General features: G+C 42.2%; 1 protein-coding gene across 1 annotated transcript in view; it reads right to left on the reverse strand.

Moving 5' to 3' along the window:
* Positions 1–23,050, reverse strand: part of LNX1 (ligand of numb-protein X 1) — a 145,196-nt gene that overhangs the window by 14,550 nt on the left and 107,596 nt on the right. The window contains exons 5-9 of the mRNA XM_083367902.1: positions 18,621–18,823; positions 16,563–16,934; positions 16,155–16,274; positions 9,196–9,379; positions 804–1,032 (exon numbers count right to left, since the gene is read on the reverse strand). Of these exons, the coding sequence (XP_083224028.1) occupies positions 804–1,032; positions 9,196–9,379; positions 16,155–16,274; positions 16,563–16,934; positions 18,621–18,823 (1,108 nt within the window). The remainder of the gene's footprint in view (positions 1–803; positions 1,033–9,195; positions 9,380–16,154; positions 16,275–16,562; positions 16,935–18,620; positions 18,824–23,050) is intronic.

Consider the following 23,050-nt stretch of genomic DNA (forward strand, 5'->3'; position numbering starts at 1 on the left):
CAGGTGAAGGGAACAGAGACACACGTTCATAGCAGTCACCACCAGGGGGCGTTGGACTTTTGGAGGGAACCCAGTTTTGGCGGGAAACAGAGGTTCAAACTGATTGGCCGGCTGCTCACCTGGCCAGGCTGCTTACCTGGCCAGGCTGCTCACCTGGCCAGGAGGGCAGGTAACCCCTATTCCCCAGTACAGTCACTACCACTGAATAAAGATCTTGTTGTGATTCAGGGTCAGCCTGTGGGTTCGGCAGTTGGGTTGGACGACTCAGAGGAGGAGGGGGGTGTTGAAGAGCTTGCTGATGAGAGCCCTCAGCCAGGCCCCTCCCACCTGGTCACAATGGAGACCCAGCTGTGTGAGCCTGACAGCGTGGATGAAGATGACCCACAGCTGGCCCTGTTCAAGGACACCCGACGCAGGAGGCAGTCAATCAGGAGTAAACAGAGGAAGGCAATGGGGCACCTCGGAAGGAGGCAGAGAGAAGCCACGCCCTGAACTGTATAAAAGGGGAATGCGTGGGAGGGCTGGATTGCTGAAGGCAACCGCTTGAATAGTTCCTGTTTCCTAGCTCCTGTTTCATGGTTGGTGTCTTGTTTTGCTCTGTTTTATGTTAATAAATTTGGCAGGCTTAATTCCAGCCTCTTGTCGTTTGTAAAGGGGTTGTCCCTGCTTTTTCTGCAGGGCCGGTAGCAGGCTGGTACAGAACAGATCTGCCATGCTGTACTCATTGTCTCGGCATCCTTCCTGCTGCCCAGAACCCACTACACAATACCCAGTTTCTTTCAGGACCCTTTGCTTGAACTCACCTTGGTAATTCAAGCCACATCACCCAGGAAGGAGACCACTCACTCTGACTTGAGGAGCTCAAATTGGCATTGCTCAATAAGTCCCCATTTTCTCCTTTTGGGGTTTCACACGCTTTCAGTTCTAATACCTTGAACACAGCTGATGAGGAGACATTTTTCAAGTGGGCTACGGCCTCGCCACGGCTGACACCTGTCAGATCAATTCCATTCACGCTGAGCAGAATGTCTCCTAGTGGACATGAAAAACAAAATAGTGGAAACGTTTTTCATTCAAAGCTATACTCACTATTCTGAGAGGGGCCAACTCAGGCTGTTTATGAATTGGATATGGCCACTGATCTCACATACATTTTTAATGGAGAGCCTGGTTCTGCATATTAATACTATATTTTTATTCGGGTTTCATACCTACTCTACCCTGAAGTCCATTTGTAGAACAAAATTGTCATCCTACAGCTTAAGATCTTTTAGCCACACTACCAGAGCTATTGCAAATGTGCATAAGATCTACATTTCCAGATCCAAAAGTTCAGGAAAATTAGTTTTGGACATTTTTTTAAACTCTGGGCTTTAGTCAACCATCTACAAAATGAAAACCAATTGTTTTGGGAAAAAGAGATGTGTGTACAGTCTGGAATGAATGACAATACATCTGTGGCCTTTGACTATTGCAACAGAATATGCATCAGTGTGCATATTCTGTATCTGTATCGTAAACAAGTTAAAATTAAGTATTTGTGAACTTTGTTGGTTTGAGTCTATGGAGATTCTCAGTCATCGAGGTCACAGTTATCCCAAAGGTGCTTTTTCATGAGGCAACTGGACTTTCTTGTTTTTCTTTGAAGACATTTCCCTTTTCATCCAAGAAGCTTCTTCAGCTGTGACTGGAGCTGTCATGTCCCTCCCCCTCTGTTGAGAGAGGGCTGTTCAATTTTGATTTTCACATCATCTATCTCCAGTCTACAACACAATCCTTTCAGCAGTTCCAAGAAGGCTCCACACCCATTTGCACCACTCAGGTGACCCTGAAGACACAAAGAAACCGCCAAGTGGCCTCAATGACTCTTTAAAAAGAATGAAAATGACCAGCTGTCTGCAAGGAGTATACATCTTTTCATTCCCCACCATCAGTTAGAGCTGAAGAAGCTTCTTGGATGAGAAGCGAAAAACAGGAAAGTCTAGTTGCCTCCTGAAAAAGCACTTTTGGGATTTGATAGTTTGTCTGTTTTGGTGCTTTTTAAAAATATTACTATAATTGTTAGGATCATCACAACTAATTCTAGGTTCTTGGAAACTGCTCACCTAGAAATGCCAACTAATCTGCAAATGAACGTTATAGTTGAAAAATTCAAATATGTAAAGCTAATTTGTCTACTATGTTCACTAAACTCCATGTGCTCTCATTAAAAAAATTAAGACCTCTATGGTTGGTATCCTATAGCCATTAAACAAGTGGTTGACTATTATTTATTTATTTATTTATCATATTTGCATATCCTTATATAGGGTTAGTAGGGACGTGGTGGCTCAGTGGGTTAAGACGCTGAGCTTGTCGATCAGAAGGTCGGCAATTTGGTGGGTTGAATCCCGAGTGCCGCGTAACAGAGTGAGCGCCTGTTACTCGTCCCAGCTTCTGCCAACCTAGCAGTTCCAAAGCACGTAAAAATGCAAGTAGAAAAATAGGGACCACTCCCGTGGGAAGGTAACAGCGCTCCGTGCGCCTTTGGCATCTAGTCATGCCGGCCACATGACCACGGAGACGTCCTCGGACAAGCGCTGGCTCTTTGGCTTTGAAACGGAGATGAGCACCGGCCCCTAGAGTCGGAAACGACTAGCACGCATGTGCGGGGGAACCTTTACCTTTACCTGTATAGGGTTAGGGTCCTTATATATTTAAAGGGTCTAATGCTGACTAGACAATACTATTCTGAGTGGCATATTTATTTATTATTTATTTATTTATTTATTTATTTAATTTGTATACCGCCCTTCTCCCGAAGGACTCAGGGCGGTGAACAGGGCAATACATAATAAAATGCTAGATTGTATGAGCTAACTGATATATAACCATGCATCTTGCATATGTTTAAGATGAAAGAGAGACCAACATCTTTTAGTGGGTATTCATAGTTTGAATTTCATCATAATTAATTATGATTTAATGATTTTAGTGCACACAAGCCTGTATTTGAAAATTGATATGCAGATAGGTGAAGGAATGACATAACCTGCATGTTAAACTCTCCCCCCTTTTGTAAACATGGCTAATTCATAGCACGCTATCACAAGAATGATGTGCAAGCTAACATTTATGAGCACTGTTTAAATGTGGGTAGAACCCTGAAAAAAAAAAGTACCAGCTTTTTACAGATACTTGTGGCATCTGGAACAAATTATAAGGTAATTTCATCTCTGTTCTCAATTTATCTCCAGCCATTTTAGATGGTGACTCCCACTTGGGAATAGGTCATGCTGGAACTGGGTAACATACGTAGACATCGGTGTAAAAAAATTAAGCTAAAAGCTGACAGGAAGATCAGATGTTATTTTGAATAACAGCAGAACGTATGCACATTCAAAATTAAATTCCATTCAGTTCAATGGATCTGCCTCTCGGTTCAGAACTATAAAATCACAGCATTTGGTCATTTTTTTTAAATAGATGCTATCTGAGGTAAGATCAGACTGAGAGATAGTGAATGACCACTTAGTACCCAATTAGTTTTACAGCAGAATGGAGAGTTGAAGCGGGATCTCCACGGATCTAATCCCAAACTCCCATCACTATACACACAGTGACTCATTTCTTCCCCAGCTTTGACTTTCCCTTTTTGATGGGAAAAATCTGGAGCTTTAGGGAAATTAAAATCCTCACTGAAAATAATGCCGTGAAGTTATGTCAGAAGTGGATGTAAGTGAGTGGGAGATTGGTGTTTCAGGAGCCTTACTGCTAATAAATCAGGAAGCATCTCCCATTTTCCTTGGGCCACATCTGGCTGTTATCTTTTTTTTTCTTTTTTTGGTCAAATACGACCTTGTTTCCTTGTGCCAATAAGTGTAGGAGGTAGGCTGTGGTGCTGATTCTGTAGTCTTTCAAGCAATCAACACATTTCCTTATTAGTTCCCATCTGAACAGCTGGATTCTCCCAAGCCACAACTTACACGGTATGAGGTAAATCTATGAATAGTTGTTTTCTCGGTCCAGAGAAAAGAATTGGTTCTTTAAAATTGCCCACTTGGCATCACAAGAGGAAATTTAGAGTAGCTGCTGTTTAAAAACGTATGTGTTTTATGAAGAATTAGCAAATTGTATTGTATTTTGAACTCTGGTTTCTCCTCAACCAGAGCATTAAAAAGCCATATAGCCCCGCCAATTGTCTGAAGATTGCAGCTCTATGCCTTATTGTTATTTCATTGGTAGCATTTCAAAATATTTATTTATTTATTTATTGTGGGCTTCTTTGGGTTGTAACAAGATGAATCATTTTTCTTCAAGTAAGTAACTTTTTTTTTAACTAAAGCAGGGGTGTCCAAGCCTTAGCAACCTTCAAGACTTGTGGACTTCAGCACCCATGGCTGGCTGGGGAATTCTGGGAACTGAAGTACACAAGTCTTAAAGTTGCCAAGGTTGGACACTTTTGAACTAAACCAGGGGTAGGCAACCTTGGCTCTTTTATGACTCGTGGACTTCAACTCCCAGAATTCCTGAGCCAGCCACGCTGAGGGGAAAGGGAGAGGTTTCCATGCTTAGCCATGCTGGCTCAGGAATTCTGGGAGTTGAAGTCCACGAGTCATAAAAGAGCCAAGGTTACCTACCCCTGAACTAAATTAAGCAGAAGGGAAGAAGAATGCATGTTCTGTATTTAGGTAAAGGTAAAGGTTCCCCTGCACATGCGTGCTAGTCGTTTCCGACTCTAGGGGCCGGTGCTCATCTCCGTTTCAAAGCCGAAGAGCCAGCGCTTGTCCGAGGACGTCTCCGTGGTCATGTGGCCGGCATGACTAGACGCCAAAGGCGCACGGAACGCTGTTACCTTCCCACCGTAGTGGTCCCTATTTTTCTACTTGCATTTTTACGTGCTTTCGAACTGCTAGGTTGGCAGAAGCTGGGACGAGTAACAGGCGCTCATTCTGTTATGCGGCACTCGGGATTCGACCCGCCAGACTGCCGACCTTCTGATCGACAAGCTCAGCGTCCTAACCCACTGAGCCACCGTGCCCCTGTTCTGTATTTAGCTGCCCTTAAATGTAGAACTTTTTAAAAAATCATAATTATTTGTTCTTATTTGTACCTTGATAGGTTTACAGACACCCAGAGTCATATCTAATTAGGAAAGCCTAGAAATCCAATAAATAAATAAACGTGTATCAGTTGCCAAAACCTAAGTCTTAAAATGATGGGAAATATAGCAGAAGGAAAAGCTCACACTATTTTCCTGGATAATCTATGAAAATGTATATTCAACCACAGGCTTGTGATGACTTTGTTTAGTGTATATTGGACTTTACTGATTTGATAGGGTAGAATTTTATTGTAAATGAGCGAGAGAACACTGCAATTAGGTTAGCATTGTTCTCGTTAGTACAACTTATTTTCTCCTGCTTTCTCTCATCTGTATCAACAGTCATCTTAGCAGAAATATCAAATGATGTGTTGAAAAGCAGTTGAAGTAGAGTATATGCAGTGCTTTTTTTGTAAAAGAAAAAGGTGCTGGAACTCACACATGTCATACAACCCGCCTTGCCTACACTACAAGGTTCCATCCAAAAAAGGTGCCGGAACTCTGTTCTGAGTGTTCTATGAGAAAAAAAGCCCTGGATCCTCCTTCCGTTATGTATTCAAGATGGGCAGTGAATAATATTTATATGTTACTTATATGTAAGGGTGTAGGTCAGGGGCAGGCAACTTTGGCTCTTTTTATGACTCGCGGACTTCAACTCCCAGAATTCCTGAGCCAGCATGTCCGCGAGTCATAAAAGAGCCAAGGTTGCCTACCCCTCGTCTATACATATGTTGTATATAGTATGTTTTAAATGCGTTGTATGTGTGCACTTTGAGAGGAAGCAACTAAATTTCATTTTTAATGTGCCATGGTGCCCACAGGAAAAAAAATGACAATAAAGGTCATCCATCCATCCCATCCATCCATCTATGTATCTTATCCAGTGCTTTTTTTGTAAAAGAAAAAGGTGCCGGAACTCACACACGTCATACAACCTGCCTTGCTTACCCTACAAGGTTCCATCCAAAAAAAGGTGCCGGAACTCCGTTCTGAGCGTTCTATGAGAAAAAAAGCCCTGCCTATATGACAACATCTTAGACTTAGAGCAATGAATTGATGAATTCATTCATCCAAGAACAGTAGGTGTCTCAGGGAATCCTAATCAGAAAGATGATATCCATCCTCCTAGTTATTTTCACTCATCTTATCTCAAACCTTAATGAGCATTTATTGCAGCTTATATTTAAAATCCTTCCCTTCATGTATTTCATGGATAAATACCATAATATCCCAGGCCCTGATGGCTTTGTCCATGTAAATCAGAGAAGGTTGAGCCAATGGATACTTTCTTCTGCCTGCTAAATTTTATTCTAACTCTCCTGAAAGGCTAATCTAGCCTTTATTTTTTTAAAAAAAAATAAAAATAAAAATTCCAAGGCATCAATTTTGCATTCAGTATTAGTTAGCAAAGAATCCTAAAGTTATATATTTTGTTGGAAAAAGTGTAAGACAAGATTTTTAAAGCACAGGTAGTTTTTGACTAGTGGCCAGAATTGAGCCCAAAATTTCTGTTGCAAAACGAGACATTTGTTAAGTGAGCTTTGCCCCCATTTTACAACTTTTCTTGCCACCGTTGTTAAGTGAATAATTGTAGCTGTTAGGTTAGTAACATGGTTGTTAAGTGAATCTGACTCTGAGATACCGCAATCATCATAAATGTGAGTCAGTTGCCAAGCATTTTAATTTTCTCCATATGATCATGGAGATGCTGCACTGTTCGTAAGTGTGAAAAATGGTCATAGGTCACTTTTTTGGGTTACTGTTGTAACTTAACAGTTGTTAAATGAATACTTTTAAGTCGAAGACTACCTGCATCTTTATCAGTATCTTTCTTTTGCTTAAGTTATACTGCTTTACTATTATATTTTATCTATTCATCTGTGTTTTATACTGATTGTACTTTAGGTTGCCCTACTCTAAGGCTATAATAAAGTTTTCATTCATTCATAAGAATGCAGATGGCTTCTGCTCCAAGAACAGGAAGAATCATTTTCATCTTAGCAAATTGGCCTCACTAATTATCATTTCTGACTACGTTCAACACATTTGTAACTACTAAGGGCTAGAAAAAAAGAAGGACCTAGTAGGATATAGAGCAAATTGTCAGATACAGGGGTAGGCAACCTTGGCTCTTTTATGACTCGTGGACTTCAACTCCCAGAATTCCTGAGCCAGCCATGCTGAGGGGAAAGGGAGAGGTTTCCAAGCTGAGCCATGCTGGCTCAGGAATTCTGGGAGTTGAAGTCCACGAGTCATAAAAGAGCCAAGGTTGCCTACCCCTGGTCTAGGAAATTCGTCTCTAGCCAAAAAATTTGCTAGATTACATTCTAATAAATGGATACCTCACAGTTTCTCAGTCTGTCTATCCCTCCCAATTTGGGGGTAGGGTATGTGTGTGTCAAGAATCTCTAGGACTTCTTGGAAGATGAGCAAGATGCGCTAATAATAATAATAATAATAATAATAATAATAATAATAATAATAATAATAATAATAATAATAATAATAATAATAATAAGTTGGAAGGGACCTTGGAGGTCATCTAGTCCAACCCCCTGCTCAGGCAGGAAACCCTATACCATTTCAGACAAATGGCTGGCCACTGTCTTCTTAAAAACTTCCAGGGTTGGAGCATTCACCACTTCTGGAGGCAGGTTGTTCCACTGGTTAGTTGTTCTAACTGTCAGGAAGTTTCTCCTTAGTTCTAGGTTGCTTCTCTCCTTGACCAGTTTCCATCGTTGCTTCTTGTCCTGCTTTCAGGTGCTTTGGAGAATAGCTTGACTCCCTCTTCTTTGGGGCAGCCCCTGAGATATTGGAACACTGCTATCATGTCACCCCTCACCCTTCTCTTCATTAAACTACACATGCCCAATTCCAGCAACCGTTCCCTATATGTTTTAGCCTCCAGTCCCCCAATCATCTTTGTTGCTCTTCTCTGTACTCCTTCTAGAGTCTCAACATCTTTTTTACATCGTGGTGACCAAAACTGGATGCAGTATTCCAGGTGTGGCCTTACCAAGGCATTGTAAAGTGGTATTAGTACTTCACGTGATTAGTACTTCACGTGAGTACTCTGTCCAGTTCTGGTCATCATGATACAAAATAAATAAATGCTGAGGCCCTAGAAAGAATGCAAAGAAGAGCAACAAAGCAACTTATCTGAAGGCTAAACCATATGATGAATGGTTAAGGGAACTAAGTATGTCTAGCCTATCAAAGAGAAGGATTGGGGCAATATGATAGCTGTCTTCCAGGACCCAAGAGACTGTCACAGAGAAGAGGGGTTTGACTTGTTCTCCAAAACACTTAAGTATAGGACAAGAAGTAACAGGAAGAAGATCATTAAAGCGATCCAACCTAGAACTAGGGAGAAATTTCTTGACAGGGAGAACAATCAATCAGTGGAGTGGCATGCCTCCAGAGATTCTGGGTGCTCCATCGCTGGAGGTCTTTAAGAAGAGACTGGATAGCCACTTGTCTGGAATGGTATAGGGTCTTCTGTTCAAGCAGGGGGTTGGAAGACCTTGCAACCCTGTTATTTTAATATTCTGTGTTCCAGTGATGCAATGTAGTCTAATTTAATCTCCCCAAGATTCAACAGTAATGACAGAAGATGACCACATAAAAGCTGTTCCAGCTAAATATATTTTTAAAAGTACATAAAGAAGACTGAAGGGACACGGTGGCTCAGTGGGTTAGGACGCTGAGCTTGTTGATCAGAAGGTCGGCACTTTGGCGGGTCGAATCCCGAGTGCCGCGTAGCAGGGTGAGCGCCTGTTACTCGTCCCAGCTTCTGCCAACCTAGCAGTTCGAAAGCACGTAAAAAATGCAAGTAGAAAAATAGGGACCACTACGGTGGGAAGGTAACAGCGTTCCGTGCGCCTTTGGCATCTAGTCATGCCGGCCACATGACCACGGAGACGTCCTCGGAAAAACGCTGGCTCTTCGGCTTTGAAACGGAGATGAGCACGGCCCCCTAGAGTTGGAAACGACTAGCACGCATGTGCGGCGGAACCTTTACCTTTTTAAAGAAGACTGAAAAATGAAATGTCTTTGAGCTGAGCTAGATGGATCCCCATCTCAAAATACACTCCGAACTCTAATGCAATCACCTGTTTTTATCCGGCCATCTCTGCTGATGACTCCACCCAGTTCAACACTCAAGACATAAATAGGTAGATTCCATTCCCTGTGTGAAGGTAAACAACCTCCTGCCACTGTCATTCCTAGGGACTCTGCGTTATCCTTTCGGACAATCACCACTTTTTCGTGACAGGTAACTGCATTAAGGACACTCTGCAAAGAACAAAAAGCAAACATAAATTTAGGCAGTGGGCAAAGGACTTCTCAGGTTAATTAGGACCAGTTTACCATTCATTCATTTGCTGTTCCACTGTACACCTTCTTAACTGACTTTCCTTCACTATCCCTGCCATCTAGCTGTGGAAAAGATGATGACGGAGTTTCACAACACATAATATAGAAACAGAAATTACTAAATTACTGGGTCCTAGGGGAGAAGGGCGGTATATAAGTCTAAATAATAAATAAATAAATAAATAAAATAAACAGAACTTTGGAACCCTATACCAAAAATTACTCTCTCTCACACAGGGCCATATAGAACATGTTGATTAATCCAGTGTGATTTTTTTTCTTCATTAAAGATGATTTGCAGTAAAATAGTGGCTAAGACTAAGGCTGACAAATATGGTGGCTTGACGTAATTGTTTCGCAGCCATTTAGTAATGCATGTGTGAAGAGCATATGAAGAACATTTCTTTTGAATGAGGAGCACATGGGGAGATCTGTCTCTCTCTCTCTGTCTCTGTTTTGCTCTCTCTCTCTCTCTTTCTCTGTCTCTCTTGCTCTCTCTCTCTCTCTCTGTTGTATGTGTATGCATGTGTGTGCATTGATAAAATCAGTAGACCCCTTCAGAAAGTTTCATGAAGCTAGGATCTCTGTAACTGCCAAAATATATTGGATATCTTTCTAAAGATTCCAAATGCCATTTTGCAGGGGTGAAATTGCAAAAATCTAGGGTTTCAGAAATTTAGCTTTTGGGAGTGAAAAGCCTGAATCCTCTTGGATTCTTATATAACCCAAATCCTTGTGGAACAGGAGTTGTCTGCCAGATGTGGTCCAAAAAGTCAAGACGGTGATTGCATCAGAGCAATCTGTGCAAATTCTGTTCTGTGCAAATTACGCATAAAACCCTTCCAGAATACCTCAGGGAGCACCTGCGGCCGGCATCAACTTCCCTCCGCCCAGTGTGCTCCCACAGAGAGGGCCTCCTCAGAGTGCCACTGGTCAAAGAATGTCAACTGGTGGCCCCCAGGGGGAGGGCTTTCTCTGTGGGCGCGCCGGATTTATGGAACCATCTTCCGGTTGAGCTCCGGATGGCGCCTGACCTTCACTCCTTCCGGCGCGATCTAAAGACCTACCTGTTCGAACAAGCCGGCCTGGCCTGATGGGTGATGGGTTTGGGTTTTATTGTTTTTTTATGTATTTTAACTTATTGTTATAGTTTTTGGGCATCTTGTTTAATCTCTTTTAACTTTTGTATTCTTGTTTTTTTAACATGTATTGCCCTGTTCACCGCCCTGAGTCCTTCGGGAGAAGGGCGGTATACAAATAAAATTATTATTATTATTATTATTATTATTATTATTATTATTATTATTATTATTATTATTATTATTATTATTATTATTATTATTATTATTATTACATTATTGTGACTGACCCTCCTGGCATTTTTCACCATGCCCTGCAGATACTCCTTGTTGGGGAAGCATTCTGTGTCCTTTTTATAAGTCAGGAAACCATCTCCTCACCTCCTTAGCAATAAAATAGTCCAGCTGACTTCATTTCTATTTTTGTGATTTTTTTTTCTCACTGGCAAGTGTGGCTGGTTTGAAAGGAAATGTCTTTTTTGCAAGTCAGCGAACTTTCGACTTTGAACCTAAGCATGCAAATTCTATTTCCTCCATCTCGCTAAAATAGGCTATTCTTAAAAATTCTTCCACAAAGATGATGATGTTGATCTATTTAACACTGAATTGCTGTTACCAACATCATTTGTTAGGAGGAGGAGGAGGAGGAAATAACTATTTTCTCCTTAGGTCTTCAGCAAAAACCTTTTACAAGTTTCTTTTAAAAGCTATGTCAAAACGTCTCATTTAGGTCGCAATCTTAAAGGATCAAAAGGGATGCTGGTGAAGAGGTTTCCTTGTTTCCTTTCAGATATCAAATAACTTTTATTTTATTTTATAGTGGGGGAGAGTGGAAGAAATTGGAGTTTATTCTTTACTTAGTCTTATTACAGATAACCAAGGCCATTAATTGCAAAGAAGTGTTCTCAGCGGGGATAGTTTTAAAATAACCAATTATAGCATTACCGTGGGGGCTCCACTGATGGGGAGATTCCAATAGATCACCTCCTTTTTAATATTCATTCTAAGCTAAATATTGGCAGCAATTTAGTTGAACATGCTGGTGGCTGTCTGGGGGGTAATATGGAATTTTAATTATCTGAAGCTATTCTGTCAGCTATAGGAATTTTGTATTCCTCAGCACTAAGACCTTTGTCTTTGAACCCTTAAATCAGGGGTCTTCAAACTTGGCCCTTTTATGATTTGTGGACTTCAACTCCCAGAATTCCTCAGCCAGGCACCCTGGTGGAGGAATTCTGGGAATTGAAGTCCACAAGTCATAAAAGGGCCACGTTTGAAGACTCCTGACTTAGGTTAACATTCCTGCTTAATAGCAATAGCACTTATATGCCGCTTTATAGTGCTTTACAGCCCTTGCTGAGTGGCTTACAGAGTCCGCATATTGCCCCCAACAATCTGGGTCCTCATTTTACCCATCGTCAGAAGGCTGAGTCAATCTTTGAGCCCGTGACCATCGAACTGCTGGCAATCGGCAGAATTAGCCTGGAATACTGCATTCTAACCACTGCGCCACCCTCATGGCGGCTCTTCCACCATGGTTCTTAATTCAGGATCATCTGAAGTATTTCAGATAGATGACTATCCAGCCTCTCTTTGGACCCTCACTTCATGAGGCCACCTATGTCTCTTTATTGATAAGTATCTCTTACCATTAGACAATTCTTTCTAATGACATTCCGTAATCATACTACTCCATTCCTCATGACCTCATACATTAAAAATATTGGTATGCAAAAAAGAGCAGTTTAAACTGAACCCCAGAACCATGGTGGCCCAGTGGTTAAAATGCAGTATTACAGGTTAACTCTGCCCACAGCCAGGAGTTTGATCCTCATCGGCTCAAGGTTGACTCAGCCTTCCATCCTTCCGAGGTCAGTAAAATGAGGGCCCGGATTGTTGGGGGCAATGTGCTGACATTTATAAACTGTTCAGAGAGTGCTGTAAAGCACTGTGAAGCAGTATATGTCGCTATTGCTGTTGTACAACATTCTGGATTTAAAGGGCAATGCATGATTACAAGAGGGCAGAGTCATATCTTAAATCCATTGTCATGGTTCCGATAGATGAGACCAGTGGAAATAAGAACTCTGAGGCAATTGCTTTCCTCAAAGAACAAGTTTAATGGCTACATAATATCAGCAGGAACAAAGGTGAAACCAAGATGTGAAAGTCTCCCCCCCAAAAAAGGTTACAAAGTAGAAGTTAAATTCCCCATCCCCCAAATGTGTCATAAATCACAATCCCCAATTAACACCGTTGGCGGGCTCTCTAATGGTAGCTCCAGCCTGCCAAACATTAAAGCAACTTGGCCTTGGTTCCCACAAGAAAGTTATTGTTATGACTAAACTAGAAGAATTCGTGTCTCCCCTCCCATTGTTGTGGCAACCGAAAAACAAAGAAAGACGGCTGTAGCCGGAGTAGTTTTGAAGGTTTGACACCCATGTTTTCCTGAGATCATGTGCCAGCTTTGGAGGGCAGCCACCCATCCTCACAAAAAGATACAGCTGCTTTGAGGCGCTCCTGGCATGCTAAATGCATGGCCAAGTAACCGCTAGATCACATTTGAATCTTGATTTCTGCACACTTTGCTCACAGGAAATAAGGGTGTCAAACCGGGTGAGAATTTCTTGGGAAGAACACCTGACGACACAAATATCAGATGATTTTTAAGATTCCCTTCAGTTGGCATCTTGTCTCTGCACGGTGTAAAAAGATCTGGTTGCTTTAGGACCGTGGTGGCGAACCTATGGCACGCGTGCCACAGATGGCACGCAGAGCCCTCTCTGTGGGCACGCGCGCTGTCGCCCCAGTCCTAGGCCTTCAGCTGGGTTTTATAAAACCTTTTCGCTTTAGGCTTCGGCTGCCGTGTGCAAAAAAAAAAAAAGGTTCAATCAATCAATTTCAACTTCTTGCAGGGAAAAAAAAAAGATCTCGCAAAGTTGGAATCGATTGATTGAACTTTTTAGTCCCACCCAGTCTGCCATTACTACTGCAGCCATGCCCACCCAATGGGCCATGCCCACCCAATGGGCCACACCCACCCATTACCCAACGATACATAAGTGGGTTTTGGGTTGCAGTTTGGGCACTCGGTCTCTAAAAGGTTTGCCATCATTGCTTTAGGACATTGCACAATTCAGTCCAAATGGGAGTTAATGAAATCTGGAAATACAATCACTCAAGTGCCTCACAGCGACTCTGAACTTTGGCGCTGGACAAGTCAATGTTTACAATTGTCACAGGCTTCAGAGCCAGGCTTTTTCCTCATAGAGACAGGATGTCATGGGTTTTTATCGCCAAAAGGGACGGCTGAACCATTTTAGAATAACAAATGATGTTGAAGGCTGAAGCTTATTCTTGGCACTGGATATTAGAAACTTAAAAGCAATATTGGTCCCACATTTACATCTGTGTTCTAGAATTTTCTAATCAGACAGTTGGCTCTCAAAGTAAGAAAAGCGGGGGGGGGGGGGGGGGAGGATGAGGACATTTAAATCCAATTATCTTACAAAGTGGAAATATTTAAGCATGGTAATGGCCTATATAATAACCTGGATGACTGTGCAATCAATTACTTTATGCCTGTGTCAAATTCATCAGACCAATGCCTAAGCATACAGTACGTCCATTTGATTTGGACACTAAAGTCTCTCCAAAACTCTATAAAATTGGGATAACATCTATTACATAACAGCAATGAAATAAGCCTCATCAAAAAAACTTACACTCAAGCAATTTTAAAAGGACAGCACAGAGATTTTGCTGTTACAATAGTGTAAAGAAAATAAGAGAATCCCTTAAATCAGGGGTCTTCAAACTTGGCCCTTTTATGACTTGTGGACTTCAACTCCCAGGATTCCTCAGCCAGGCACGCTGGCTGAGGAATTCTGGGAGTTGAAGTCCACAAGTCATAAAAGGGCCATGTTTGAAGACCCCTGCTCTATGACATGTTTCAACCTCTGGTTTATTTGTCTGTATTCTGCCTTGTATTTGTTTATACTGTATATTGTCTTTAAAGTATTCTCTTTTTTTTTTAAAGAAAGAGGCAGACCCAGGTGTGGTGAGGCGATCAGAAACGTCAATATGGCACCCATGGCTGTGTGATCGAAACCCTGCCCCCTTTTCATGCAACACACACAGACAGGTACAGAAACAAACACACAAATGCAGTGGGCTTGGATTATATGACTATGGCTACAATCTTAATTTTTTTCATCTTGGCCTCTGCAGGTAGAAAATAGATACATCAACCTGTCATGGTACAATATCCTATTGTGTCCCAAGCTGAGTGCAGTTTGAAATAAAGCACTAAAAATATTTGATGTCTTTATTTGTCCAGGCCTCTGATATACTGATTATTTAAAATCTTGGGTTGATGACATTTTCTGCAGCTTTTTAATATGCAGATCAGGCTTTATGTTTTTTTAAGCCATTAACTGGTTCTGGAAATATTGAACCATGAGCAAGATGGATGGATTGATGGAGAGAGAGAGAGAGAGAGAAAGAGAGAGAGAGAGAGAGAGAGAGGGAGGGAGAGAGAGAGAGAAAGAGAATCTAAGAGAATCTAACTCTAAAATTAGAGTTAGTCTAAGACAGGGGTAGGCAACCTTGGCTCTTTTATGACTCGTGGACTTCAACTCCCAGAATTCCTGAGCCAGCATGGCTCAGCTTGGAAACCTCTCCCTTTTCCCTCAGCATGGCTGGCTCAGGAATTCTGGGAGTTGAAGTCCATGAGTCGTAAAACAGCCAAGGTTGCCTACCCCTGGTCTAAGAGATGTAATGCCACATCTTGTTTTCAAGTGATTTGATGTTAAGAAAAGATAACAGCAGGTGTCAATGTTCTGTTGCTGAAAGGAAAGTGGGAAGTGACCAAAGAAATCCTGTATAAGTTGGGTTACTACTGCAACCTTATCCTTATTTGTCACACTTGAGATACCAGAATGAATTTAGCACTGGGAACTGTAGTATAAGATCCAACTCTGCTCTCTTTTAACTGGAATTATAATTTAGAACCACCCAAAGGGAGGGTAGCAGGGTTATTAAAGAATTTGAGCCTTTCATGTTATGTTTCCTGTTGATAGAGGGCATCCTTTAGTTTAGATGCTATAAAAATGGGGAAGAAACTGACCCTCCAACATCCCTCTGTTGATTATCATTCAACTTAAATTAAGATTTAGGATTATAGTCCTGTTTGTCTTCTGCCAGACTGCAGGAATTTCTAAAGCCACCACGAAGTCTTCCCTTCCTATTTTGTTCCACACGAAAGAAAAGCAGGTTAGCTTCTTCCTTTGAAAATCATTAGCCTGGATTGTGATTTGTTGGGATACACACACATACAGAACGATTTGCTATGATTTCCCTTTTTTCTCTCTCCAACTCTGCTTTCTCCTCTGCTGTGCTCTTCCTTCTCCTCATTCAGAAATCGGCAGGGCTCCCTCAGAGTCTATAAACAACTGCAAATCTGAACGGCGTTCTTTTGGACAATGCCGTCCAGAGGTGATACCAAGGGACATTAATATATTAGTCAGCCTTCATCAGGGCTCTTTCATGATATAAATCAGGAGGAGGAGGGGGAGGAAGAGGAGGAGGAGGAGGAGGAGGAGGGCAGGCCTCACCTTGTCAACAAGGAAGGGTAGATGGCTACCGTGGCAATCCCAGCCAGTTTCCTGTAAAATATCCGGGGTCTGTCGCCTGGTTTGCCTGGATATGCTGAAGTGAACCTGCCTCTTGCTAGCCTGCATATTGAGATACAGAGAGAAGCCCCCCTAGTTAACTGGCTGCATAACCAAATTTTCTAGTTTGCAGAGAAAGACACATTCACAAAATGGCTGTGCTCGTTTTAAACCGATTGAAGAAAACGCTTTTCTGGATATATAAATAGAAAGTTATGGCAAGAATAAAAAAAAAACACAGTGGATTTTCCCCTTTTCTCTGCCAAGACGGCAGTTTGCAATCTTTGCCTCAAACAAATGTTAATGCCATTTAATACCAGATGTGTTCTGAGGAAGCTCTTTGAAACCTACCTGTATCAACTGAGCTGCAGTTTCTGGACTTCCGTGCTGTAAGTCATGTCCGTTGATGGCTAAAACCTTATCGTCCTCTTGAAGTTCCCCGTCACGGGCAGCGAGGCCTCCTTCCAGTAGGTTGAACACGAAGACTCCATCTTCGTTGGCCTTACGGATCAACTTGATGCCCAGCTGTTGCTGTGGGTTGCTTTTGTTCAGAATAATGTGCAAATTCTCATCCCTGTGGCAGGGAACATCAGGAAAAAGTCCGGCATTCCCACAATGGTACCTTTGCTCCCTGAGAACGGTGAGACGGAGAACTTGACAAGGTTGTCTCAGGACGAACAAGGCATAGCTGTGAGGCACATTTCTGATATCTATGCCATTGACCTGGAAGACAAAATTGTAGGTCAGCCATATCTAACTGAGGCTAAACTACATCCAACCATGTTGAATACTTAGATCAAGGGTCTTCAAACGTGGCCCTTTTATGACTTGTGGACTTCAACTCCCAGAATTCCTCAGCCAGGCACCCTGGCTGAGGAATTCTGGGAGTTGAAGTCCACAAGTCATAAAAGGGCCATGTTTGAAGACCCCTGACTTAGATGATTTCTTATTGCAGTGACAGCTTCATAACAGTTCAGGTCTGCCTCATACAATACATCTTCTCTTAAACACCCATCCCTCACAACTTTCTTTCTGTCTTGCTGATTATGATGGCTATTTTTTTATTTTGTTTACTCGTCAATGGAAAATTACAAATTCAAAGGAGAAAAAATAAAAATTAAAAAGAGACAGGGATAGGCACCTTAGTGCCCTTATGCACGCTTCCTTAGGGACCTCTTAAATAATGGGGCGAGGTCCACAGAGCTGACGTTAGAATTAAAACTGGGAAAGTTACCGACTGAGACAAGTGAATCGGGTAATATATTCCAGACTTTGACAATTTAGTAACAAAAATGATTTTTTTAAAAAAGATTTTCCTTAGACTAGTCCAGCAGCTTCTCACTTATCTTACTCTGCCAGTCTGCAGGAACACTGTTTTCTGTCCAATTTCTTCTCTAGAATCTATATCTATCCATATGTAATTGCTCAACGTTATTTGGATTACAATGGGAACTGCTTACCAGTCTTCTAAATTTAAATAAAAGGCATTTTGAGCTCTTCTCTTGGTTTCCAAACAGGACTTCTACTCAAACTGATGCTTGAGTGAGTGGGAGTTACCTTGCAGAAGGCCTTGGGTTTAAATGTTTGGGAAGTCACATGCCGTTGAAATGGCTGCCAACCCAAGCATTTCATACCCATGATTGGTTTAAGCCAGGGGTAGGCAACCTTGGCTCTTTCATGACTCGTGGACTTCAACTCCCAGAATTTCTGAGCCAGCGTGGCTCAGTTTGGAAACCTCTCCCTTTCCCCTAAGCATGGCTGGCTCAGGAATTCTGGGAGTTGAAGTCCACGAGTCATAAAAGAGTCAAGGTTGCCTACCCTTGGACTAGAAGACCTGCAAGGTCCCTTCCAACTTTTTGTTGTTGTTGTTGTTGTTGTTGTTGTTATCCAACTAGCTTCTGTCTGGATTGTTCTTCAAGAGACCGCCATAGGCTTGTCAATCAGAAGGTCGGCAGTTTGGCGGGTCGAATCCCGAGTGCCGTGTAACAGAGTGAGCACCTGTTACTTGTCCCAGCTTCTGCCAACCTAGCAGTTCGAAAGCATGTAAAAATGAAAGTAGAAAAATAGGGACCACTACGGTGGGAAAGCGTTCCGTGCGCCTTTGGCATCTAGTCATGCCGGCCACATGACCACGGAGACGTCCTCAGATAAGCGCTGGCTCTTTGGCTTTGAAACGGAGATGAGCACCGGCCCCTAGAGTCGGAAACGACTAGCACGCATGTGTGGGGGAACCTTTACCTTTACTATATATATACAAAATGCACACTTTCCATTTTACCCTCTAATCACTGCTCTTTTAGAGCCTCAGTTGTTTTCCAAGCCAGACCTCAGACTAGAAGGCCTTCTTGAAAGCTGGGCCTACAATTCTTCCAGCCTCTTTATTCCCCACCCATTTCTCCGAACGTTTACCTTCAGGATCATATCTCCTGGCAGTAGCCTTCCATCTTTGAAAATGACGCCGTCTTGATAGATGTGTTGAATGATTATGTGAATCAAAGGCGTTTCGCTGCCACCCACTACTCTGATGGCAAGGCCTTCGTGGGGATGGCGGCGGTTGATCTTAATACTGGTAACTTCACCATCTGGAATGAGATGATATAACCTTGGAAAGGCTGAAACAAATGCAGAAAAGGGTTGGGTTTGAAATGAATGCCTTTTGTTCTTTTGTTTTTTTTTAACGCAATAACACAAAACATGACGCACTTCCACAGCTGTTTAGAGTTAGATTTCGAGAGATTTGGTGCTTACTAAAAGGACTTACTAAAAGGTGCACGGGCCAACGTATGACCACAACTGAGCCTAAAATTTCTGTTGCTAAGCGAGGCAGTTAATTGTATTTCGCCAATACAAATCTTTTGAAAGCTACCAGCACCTTGAAAAATTCTGAGGCCAGGCTTAGAATTTGTAATATTTTACTTAGATTTTTGTACCCCCCACCACCCCCTCAAATCCTTACTTGAAGGCAGATTACTACAAAGTCAGAAGAGTGTGGGTTTGCCATCTTGCTTAGAGATCAGGATTAACCTTGCTTTTTCCTGACTTGTCTTGAACCTGAAGTATTGTGAGGGGTGGGCAATAAGAAAAAAACTAGCAAAAGTGTAAAATATGCCCTCACATGTCAGATTGTACTAAATTAAACATGGCTTTGACATTTTCCATCATACATTTATTGCTGCAAGAAAAATTTACCGCTGTGCTTGCCTAATATCAACTGCTATCTTTGCTAGCATGGAACATGGTGGCGCAGTAGTTAGAATGCAGTATTGGAGGCTAACTCTGCCCACTGCCAGGAGTTCGATCCTGACCTGCTCAAGTTTGACTCAGCCTTCCATCCTTCCGAGGTCAGTAAAATGAGGACCCAGATTGTTGGGGGCAAGAGGCCAACTCTGTAAACAACTTAGAACTGTATATATTGTGCTGATGTACTTGCTTGATATATTTTGCTGATGTACTTGTTAAAGGTAAAGGTAAAGGTGTGTGCTAGTCGTTTCCGACTCTAGGGGCCGGTGCTCTCATCTCCGTTTCAAAGCCGAAGAGCCAGCGCTTGTCCAAGGACGTCTCTGTGGTCATGTGGCCGGCATGACTAGACGCCAAAGGCGCACAGAACGCTGTTACCTTCCCACTGTAGTGGTCCCTATTTTTCTACTTGCATTTTTATGTGCTTTCGAACTGCTAGGTTGGCAGAAGCTGGGATGAGTAACAGGCGCTCACTCTGTTACGCGGCACTCGGGATTCGACCCACCAAACTGCGCGACCTTCTGATCGACAGGTTCAGCATCCTAACCCACTGAGCCACCGCGTCCCTCCAGATGTACTTGTTACCCCCACCCAAAAAAAGAAACAATTTGGAAAAATTGCTTGAATGTTACTGTTCTTTCATTTGAGTAAAAAAGAGTATTAAATGTACACTTTCATTTTGTTTAATTTTATTAATTCCAGAGTTTTTTTTAAATATATATTTCTCTTGGAGAACTGTGATAGGATAAAAATGTATTTACAGTTTTAATTAAAAATAAAACAGCTCATTAATTACATCCCTTCTTTTTTCAGTTCCTTTGCTATGTAAAAACAAGCTAATGACTAATATTGTGCAACAGAAGCCATACCAGATTTCTTCACTAAGTTAACTTATCTAGGTATTTATGTTCTTATCACCAATTCATCTGCCTGCTTGACTAACATTGCTTGTTTGCAGAGTTTTGCCATATTAGGACAGCAAACTGCAAACCCTATTCAGAATTAAAACTATTAGGCCTTGTCTGGGAGCCTGTAGTTTGACAAATCATGTTCTACTTTTGATTCTTTTTTTTTTCAATCATCCTTTTTGGTTCACACTCATTTACGTATTCTTACCACCTGTTTGTTTAAAAAAAAGAAAATAAATTCTACAGTTCCAATGAAATAAATGTGATGTCTCCGTGATTCTAGAATACCATTTATAGAAGAAACAAAAAAAGGTGACAAAGAGTTACTGCAATGCTCATCCTCAAGTCATTCTTCTTTTCACTGGGATATTCTGTGTTCAGTATGTCCTTCTTAGTGGATTTAGACTATCTTCCCCAGGAAATTATAAATGGTTTGTTGGTTTGAAATATTCATCACCTAATTATTTTCTAGTGGGACGCGGTGGCTCAGTGGGTTAGGACGCAGAGCTTGTGGATCAGAAGGTCGGCAGTTTGGCGGGTTGAATCCCGAGTGCCGCGTAACAGAGTGAGTGCCTGTTACGCGTCCCAGCTTCTGCCAACCTAGCAGTTTGAAAGCACGGAAAAATGCAAGTAGAAATATAAGGACCACTACAGTGGGAAGGTAAGAGCGCTCCGTGCGCCTTTGGTGTCTAGTCATGCCGGCCACATGACCACGGAGACGTCCTCGGACAAGCACTGGCTCTTCGGCTTTGAAACAGAGATAAGCACCGGCCCCTAGAGTTGGAAACGACTAGCACATATGTGCGGGGGAACCTTTACCTTTACTAATTATTTTCTGAAAGATCTCATGGTGGTTACAACCCATTAACAAGGCAGGGCATCTTGCTTCAAAGTAGTTCTTTTGGAAGGATTGATGGTATACAGCTTCTTCCTCAAAAGTGGACAGCACAACTGCTTATATTTCCGTGCTTGTTTGAACCCATGGAGGACCTCCGCTGCCATTGTTTCTTCATGTCTTCATTTTGAAAAGCGCAAAAATGAATCAGGGGAAGAGGAAGAAGAATGGATCAGTTTGATCCAAAGTAAAAACAAAATTAAGAGAAAAGGGCTGAGATTAACATTTTCACTCTCATTCCCTCCTCAAAACTTTAAAGCAGGGGTCTTCAATCTTGGCCCTTTTATGACTTGAGGACTTCAACTCCCAGAATTCCTCAGCCAGGCACAAATTCTGGGAGTTGAAGTCCACAAGTCATAAAAGGGCCAAGTTTGAAGACCTCTGCTTTAAAGGCTCCAACTATTTCTTCAGTGTTGGCCATGCAGTTTTCACCCTCAAGAAACTGTGGCCAGTAAGGACCAAGTAGGTATCTTGAAAAAGGTATGCAGAATGGGACCTTGTTAGTTCTTGGGTGAGAGAACAGGATTAATTTAATCTAAAGTTTAGATGATGTCTAGAATGAGAAGCTGCAAATAATGTGTGACAGTGAAAGCTGCAGCCAAAATCTACATGGATATGTTGTCCATGAAGTTACCAGAAATTAAGCTCCCGTCAAATGGACTTTTCTTAAACCCAGCAACAGTCTACTTTCAATCAGAGACAGTAAGTTAAAAGACTGTCAGTGACACCTTCTGTTGTGTATGCCACCCTATACCTGGTGGCATGAGTCAGGCGACTGATTGGTTCACCTGTCCGGCGGGAAAAGTAGGACACCGGGTTGGCTGTCACCTGTCTGGCGGGAAAATAGAGCCAGCAGATTGGCTGACTGAGGGGATGGGGAAAAGCTACAAGAGGGCACCTGGGGAAGAAGGACTCAGTTCCATCTTGTATAAACCCCGTCTGCTGTTTCCTGGTCATTACACGTGGCACCCACTACAGAACAGTGGCGACGAGGATGGGATTTCTGTGAAGCGAATAATCAGAACCTGGTGAGCCGGAGAGCGTCTGCCGCATAAGCCTAGCAGAAGACAGCGCGCAACGCGGGAAATTTGAAAAGCCGTCATCGCCTGCCGCCAAAACTAAAGACAGCATGGAACGCAGAAAGATTCTGGAAATGGCACAGCTGGGCATAGTGAGGTAACACCCAGGGGGAGGACCTTCTCTGTGGGTGCTCCTGCCCTTTGGAACCAGCTGCCCATAGAGCTCAGGACTGCACCTGACCTTCGTTCATTCTGCCGGGACCTGAAGACCTGGCTCTTTGAGCTTTCCGGCCAGGACTGAGAATTTTAATTGTAATTTTATTTTAATTGGGTTTTAATTGGAGTTTAATAGGGGTTTTATTTTATTCAAGGACTAAATTTAATTATTTTAATTGTTCTTAACTTTTGTAATTTGTATTGTTATTTTAAATTCCTTGTGAACTGCCCTGAGTCCTACGGGAGAAGGGCGGTATATAAGTCCAATAAACATAAACATAAACAATTTGACACCAGACACCCTGAAGTGTATTAGCCTAATACACTGGCAAATGCTTGCTGGAAGGAAGCTGGAATCTGAAAACTCCGCCCCCTGCACAATGTATTAAAACACAATTCTCCACCTTTCTAATTTTGTCATTAATCACAGTCTCCAATTAATTCAAAGAATCAGTTTCCCTTCAAGGTCTTACAGTATCTTCTCTAGTTAGAGATGGCCTTGAAAGGGGCAATCCTACTCATCCCCCCTCCCAACCTTAAACTAAATCTCTTGTCAAGCAATAA

This window comes from Vipera ursinii (genome assembly GCF_947247035.1).
Source record: "Vipera ursinii genome assembly, chromosome: 7".
Lineage (NCBI taxonomy): Eukaryota > Metazoa > Chordata > Lepidosauria > Squamata > Viperidae > Vipera > Vipera ursinii.